Source organism: Myotis brandtii, unplaced genomic scaffold (assembly GCF_000412655.1).
Source record: "Myotis brandtii unplaced genomic scaffold, ASM41265v1 scaffold250, whole genome shotgun sequence".
In the NCBI taxonomy this organism is placed as follows: domain Eukaryota; kingdom Metazoa; phylum Chordata; class Mammalia; order Chiroptera; family Vespertilionidae; genus Myotis; species Myotis brandtii.
Window position 1 is genome coordinate 1,293,109 of NW_005359478.1, and position 5,568 is coordinate 1,298,676.

The 5,568-nt window shown below is 44.8% G+C and overlaps 2 protein-coding genes across 24 annotated transcripts in view; one reads left to right on the forward strand and one right to left on the reverse strand.

Moving 5' to 3' along the window:
* The window catches only part of LOC102239502 (chromosome unknown open reading frame, human C1orf43), a 13,455-nt gene extending 8,076 nt beyond the window's left edge, over window positions 1–5,379 (reverse strand). Inside the window, exons 1-2 of one of the 4 annotated variants that reach the window (XM_005867481.2) lie at window positions 4,951–5,379; window positions 4,442–4,543 (exon numbers count right to left, since the gene is read on the reverse strand). In XM_005867481.2, coding sequence (XP_005867543.1) covers window positions 4,442–4,543; window positions 4,951–5,016 — 168 coding nt within the window. In that variant the 5' untranslated portion in view covers window positions 5,017–5,379. The remainder of the gene's footprint in view (window positions 1–4,441; window positions 4,544–4,950) is intronic. The other 3 variants (XM_014540783.1, XM_014540784.1, XM_005867482.2) reach the window with 3 other exon arrangements.
* The window catches only part of UBAP2L (ubiquitin associated protein 2-like), a 46,456-nt gene continuing 45,666 nt past the window's right edge, over window positions 4,779–5,568 (forward strand). For 10 of the 20 annotated variants that reach the window (XM_005867475.2, XM_005867466.2, XM_005867471.2 and 7 more), the window contains exon 1: window positions 5,467–5,563. The gene's annotated coding sequence lies outside the window, so the exon portion shown is untranslated. Of the gene's footprint in view, window positions 4,857–5,434; window positions 5,564–5,568 lie in introns of those variants that run through there. The other 10 variants (XM_014540778.1, XM_005867477.2, XM_014540777.1 and 7 more) reach the window with 3 other exon arrangements.

Below are 5,568 nucleotides of genomic sequence, written 5' to 3' on the forward strand. Positions count from 1 at the left end.
CCCTCTCCCTTCCTCTCTGTAAAAAATCAATAAAATATATTTTTTTAAAAAATAAATAAATAAATATCAGCACGAAGCAGATTATTATTATAGATCACGCAGGGAGAACAAAGGATAAAATATTTAACTGCAGCAGTGTTTGACTATATTCTGCGCAGTGAGAAAACCTTAAGTCATTTTCAAGGTCCACCATTTCTTACTTCTTTTCAGTCAGGTCAACTTTCTCTAAATCTCTGTTTTCCAGGTAATGAAAAGAAAATAGGATTCTACCGAGTCTCCTATCTACCTACTCCAGGACTTCTGTGAGAATCTAATGAGATGAGACATGGGAAAATCCTTCACAGACATTTGGTGAAGCTGTAAAATGTTTGCACCTGGCTGTAAAGCGAGTTGTGTTCCTGGGCTGAAGAAACTCCAAGGAGTCTAGTCACTAGGGAGAGGAAGCTGGTCATTGTTATGTGACATCATTACCCAGCATCCACAGTGAACGTTTCTGGGCTGGGCTGTGGGCCGCATTTTGTGCCACGGGGTCTTGACAGCGTTGACTGCGATTTGGTGGGCTGTTGCTCAGGGGTGGTGGTGGGGCCTGTGTTCCACTTGGGGGAAGCCGAGTGTTGCTTTGTCGGCACCAGGTGCGCGGTGCTGTTTCTTTGTAAATGGCCAGTGTGCGTCATGGCAGCTCCTGCATTGAGCATCTGCCCGCCCCACCCCCCGTGGTCAGTGCGTGTCATAGCAACCGGTTGGATGAACACTTAGCATATTAGCCTTTTATATATAGAGAGAGCCATTCTCAGTAGACATTTAGATTAACAATCGCCCCAGCCCAGCTGGATGGTTCAGTGGTTGAGTGCAGACCTATGAACCAGAAGTCAGGGTTCAATTCCCAGTTGAGGCACTCTGGTTGCAGGCTCCTTCCCCAGTGGGGGTCGTGCAGGAGGCAGCCGATCAATGATTCTCTCTCATCATTGATATTTCTATCTCTCTCCCTCATCCCTTCCTCTCTGAAATCAATAAAAATTTTGTTTATTTATTTTATTTATGGAAGTTTGTTTTGTTTTAATTCCAGCCATTGAAATATGAAAATATATATTTTTTTAATTTTTTCTTTTTTTGTTAATCCTCACTTGAGAATATATTTTGTGACAGAGACACACTGATCAGTTGCCTCTTGAATTCTCCCCAATGGGGACCAGGGATGGAATCTACAACCCAGCTACATGCCCTTGAGTGAGCATGGAACCTGCAACCCTTCGGTGAGCGGGCTGACACTTTAACCACCATACCACACCGGCCAAGGCAATTTCTTTTTAAAATACAGTAAAATCTGGATATAATGGACTAATTTGGGCAAGGGGATGTCCATTAAAGCCGAAAGTTATATAATAAAATAGGTTTTCTGAATGTGTATGTTAAAAATGGACAAATTACTTTTCCCATTTTTACTTATGTAAATACATTTATTTAATTAAAATTATGTATGAGAAGCTTAACTTCAGAGAAAAGTTTTCTATATATATATTACAGTAATTTTAAATTTATATTGAATAGATCTAATAAATTTGCACCTTCAGCAGGAGACTAAACAAATACACATGGCTGGGGTGTGGCTTAGCACACTAGTTAAAACTACTGGAGAAAGTCATGTTACTCGACAACAGAACCAATTACCATGAACAATGTGGTGTGACCGCGTGCTAATCATTTGCCGAACATTGTTAAGAGCGGTGACTCTTAGATTTAAATATGTAGACTATAGTTGTAGATATGTAATATTTTTGTTGATAAAATCACTACAGTGTTTTTTTCAACGTATGGCCTGTTTGCTAAAATTTGTTAAAAATTACTGAATTAAGAACACAAAGTAACCTGTTAATTATAAACAAATCTTGGTTAAAAGTATTTTAAAATTAACAGGGTGTTAATTTTCACATATGACACATGGACTGGAAATTTTGTCCATTAAATCTAAAGTCCCTTAAACCGACGGCTTACTGTATGACAAACAACGCTGCTATAAATAATCTTGTACACCGAACCGGTTTGGCTCAGTGGATAGAGCGTCGGCCTGCGGACTCAAGGGTCCCAGGTTTGATTCCGGTCAAGGGCATGTACCTTGGTTGCAGGCACATCCCCAGTAGGGAGTGTGCAGGAGGCAGCTGGTCGATGTTTCTCTCTCATCGATGTTTCTAGCTCTCTATCCCTCTCTCTTCCTCTCTGTAAAAAATCAATAAAATATATTTAAAAAAAATAATAATCTTGTACATATCTTCTGGTACACATGAGCAAAAATTAATTTCTCTATGGTAGGAGTGGAATTGCTGAGCTGTGGATTAGGAACCTGTACAATCTTACTAGATAATGCCCAATTATTTTCCATAGTGGTTTAACTAATTTTTACTTCCACCAACCATGGGTGAAAATTTAGATATTTAAAAGCAAAAGGAACCTTGCTCTCATCTAGTCCATGGGGCTTCTAGAATAGTCCAAGTTTTGATTGGCTCATGATATACTGGAAGCCAACCCTAATCCTTATGGAAGTGAGCAGGCATTTGGGGACCTACGGGAATGTTAAAGGAGTTCTGCTGACATTTCAGGCCATGACATCTTTCTTGAGGTTTTCCATGAAATATATAAGCAATGAATAAGGAGGGGAGGGTTAATAGCACTGGTTAATGAAAGAACTTTGGTCTAGGATTGAGAGTTGTGTACTAGCTCTAGCTCTCCCACTAACCTGCTTTTCACTTAAAATGAGTTGAGTACCTAACATGTGTAGATCCTGACTTTACAGTGGTGAACAAAACTCGTATGGGGCCTGCATTCTTGAAACTTAAAGTTTAATGGAAGAGAGAGGCATTAAACAAATAGAAAACTAAGCATAAAAGAAAATTAGTGGTAAAATGCTATCTAGGAAAAAATCAGGGGACTATGAGGAAACAAAGAGGAGGACCTATTTTATTTTTTTATTTATTATTTTTTTAATATATTTTATTGATTTTTTACAGAGAGGAAGGGAGAGGGATAGAAAGTTAGAAACATCGATAAGAGAGAAACATCGATCAGCTGCCTCCTGCACACCTGGGGATGTGCCCACATCCAAGGTACATGCCCCTGACTGGAATCGAACCTGGGACCCTTGAGTCCGCAGGCCGATGCTCTATCCACTGAGCCAAACCAGTCAGGGCAGGAGGACCTATTTTAAATAGGTAATAAGCACTCCTCTTTGGAGGAAATAATATTTAAATTAAGATCTAAAGAACAAATGAGCTAGTCAAGGGAAGACCAACAGGTCATCACAGTAACAGCACATGGACAAGTGGAAAATTCAACCACTGTAGCTGGGTTCCAGTGATCAAGGGAGAACCACACAAAAAGAGGTTGGTAAGGGCAACAGGTGTCTTTTACTCTAAGTCAGCGGTTCTCAACCTGTGGGTCACGAACCCTTTGGGGGTCGAACGACCCTTTCACAGGGGTTGCCTAAGACCATCGGAAAACACATATATAATTACATATTGTTTTTGTGATTAATCACTATGCTTTAATTATGTTCAATTTATAACAATGAAAATACATCCCGCATATCAGATATTTACATGACGATTCATAACAGTAGCAAAATTACAGTTATGAAGTAGCAACGAAAATAATTTTATGGTTGGGGGTTACCACAACATGAGGAACTGTATTAAAGGGTCGCGGCATTAGGAAGGTTGAGAACCACTGCTCTAAGAGGACGGCAGAAACACACAGCAGGATGGGGATGGAGGTGGGTTACCAAGAGCTCTGATGTAGGTAGGTAGGTGTGACATGCCTATAAGACATCTAAGTGTTAGGCAGGCAGTTGGATATGTAAGTATGGAACTCAGGAAAAAGGTCTGGGATAGAGATAGAATTTCATCAGTAGATAAATAACTAGGCCAAGGAAAGGAAGGCAATCCCCTAAGAAGTGGTTATTCACTTTCTAAAATGTCTTTGGCTAAACTGTTCCATTTTCTTAGGTTTCACTTTCTGTGAGCGTTGGAACTGGATGACTTACGGAGCCCTTATAAACCTAAAGTTCTGCAAGAGGCAACTTTTATTGTGCTGGGGCTAATTTTAACCACCCTAACCCCATCCTAAAACAAAATTTTAAAGAACAAACAAACAAACAGAAAACACTGGGTAGTTTAATTTATCTTAACACAAAAGTTGGGAATTTTACCCCAAACCCTTCATTCTGCAGATGCAGAAACTGAAGTTCCTGGGGAATCTACACGCCACAGCGGTGAGCAGGTAAGCCAGCCCCCAAACTGACAGCTATTGCTCAGTCTACCAAGGTAACGTGGGCAACTGGACAAGAAAAGGAGGGACTTAAAAGTCGTTCCCAAAAGCAAAGGAAGGAAATCTCCTTCCGGGCTCGAACGGATCTGGGAAGCCACGCCCACCCGGGGCCTGCAGGACCTACCTTGGGGGCATTGTGTCCCACAGGGACGTGAGGTCCCCTTCGGGATTTCATTGCAAAGCGCATGATTTGCCTCTTCACAAAAATAAATAGCAGCACAAACACCTGTCCAAAAGATATGAGAGAAGTAAAGAATCTTAAGACAGTGAAAAGAATAAAAGGCATGCCTTCATTTCAAATCGCGATTCAGGCTCTCCGGGAGGCTTTGCGGGGGGGTGGGGGGGGAGGGGTGTAGCTGGGGACAGCAAGGCCATCAGAGCAGGGGTGGGTAAAAGGAAGCCGGCAGGCGGAGGCGTGGGGTGCTCTCTGTTTTAGGGTTCAGAGGGAGGGCTCTTGGCCAGGGGCGGAGCAGTACGAGTCGGTGACTTACGCCCCCAGGTACTCCCGGGATAGGGGTCAAAACCCAGAAAAAGTGCAGGTGAGTGGGTGCAGAATGAGGACAAGGAACTGCTCACCGGGAGGGGCTCTACTAGGTCACACGCAACAGCAGGAATAGGGTCGGGAAATCTCACCAGGCTCCCGTAGGCCATCACCAGCACGACATTCACCCCCGACAGCCAGTTACTGCCGGACGCCATGGCCTCCCCACCCCGCGCAGAACTGCTCCGGTTTACCCCGCTGCCCTGCCTCGTCAGCCCGGGCTCCTCCGAGGCAACGGCGCCTGGGTTCTCTGAAACCCCCCGGCCATTTCCTTACGCAGAAAGACCAAGGCTGACCCGGCCAGAAAACATGGCGGATGGGGGAGGCGGGGAAAGAAGAACGACACCTTCCCGCTTCCCCCAACACGTGACTCCGGCGCGCAAAGGCAGCCGGGAGCGGTGGAAGCGGAGACGCGGAACTACGCCAGTAAGAGGAAGCGAAGGCCACCTGTGCATCACGTGGAGGGGGCGTGGCCTACGTGGAGGAGGCGGGGGAGCGGTGTCTCGTGGCGTGGCGACACGCACACGCCGGCGTGCGCGTCCCTTTTGCGTCACGTGCTGGGGGACGCAGGAAGGCAAGTGGGCGGGGCAAGGCGCGAGCGCGAGCGCGAGAGGGAAAAGGAGGGATGGGGGCGGGGAGGAGGGAACCTTATATCACGTGACAGGGGCGGCGCGGCCCGGGGGTGTCAGTGTGGAGGAGACAGAGGTAAA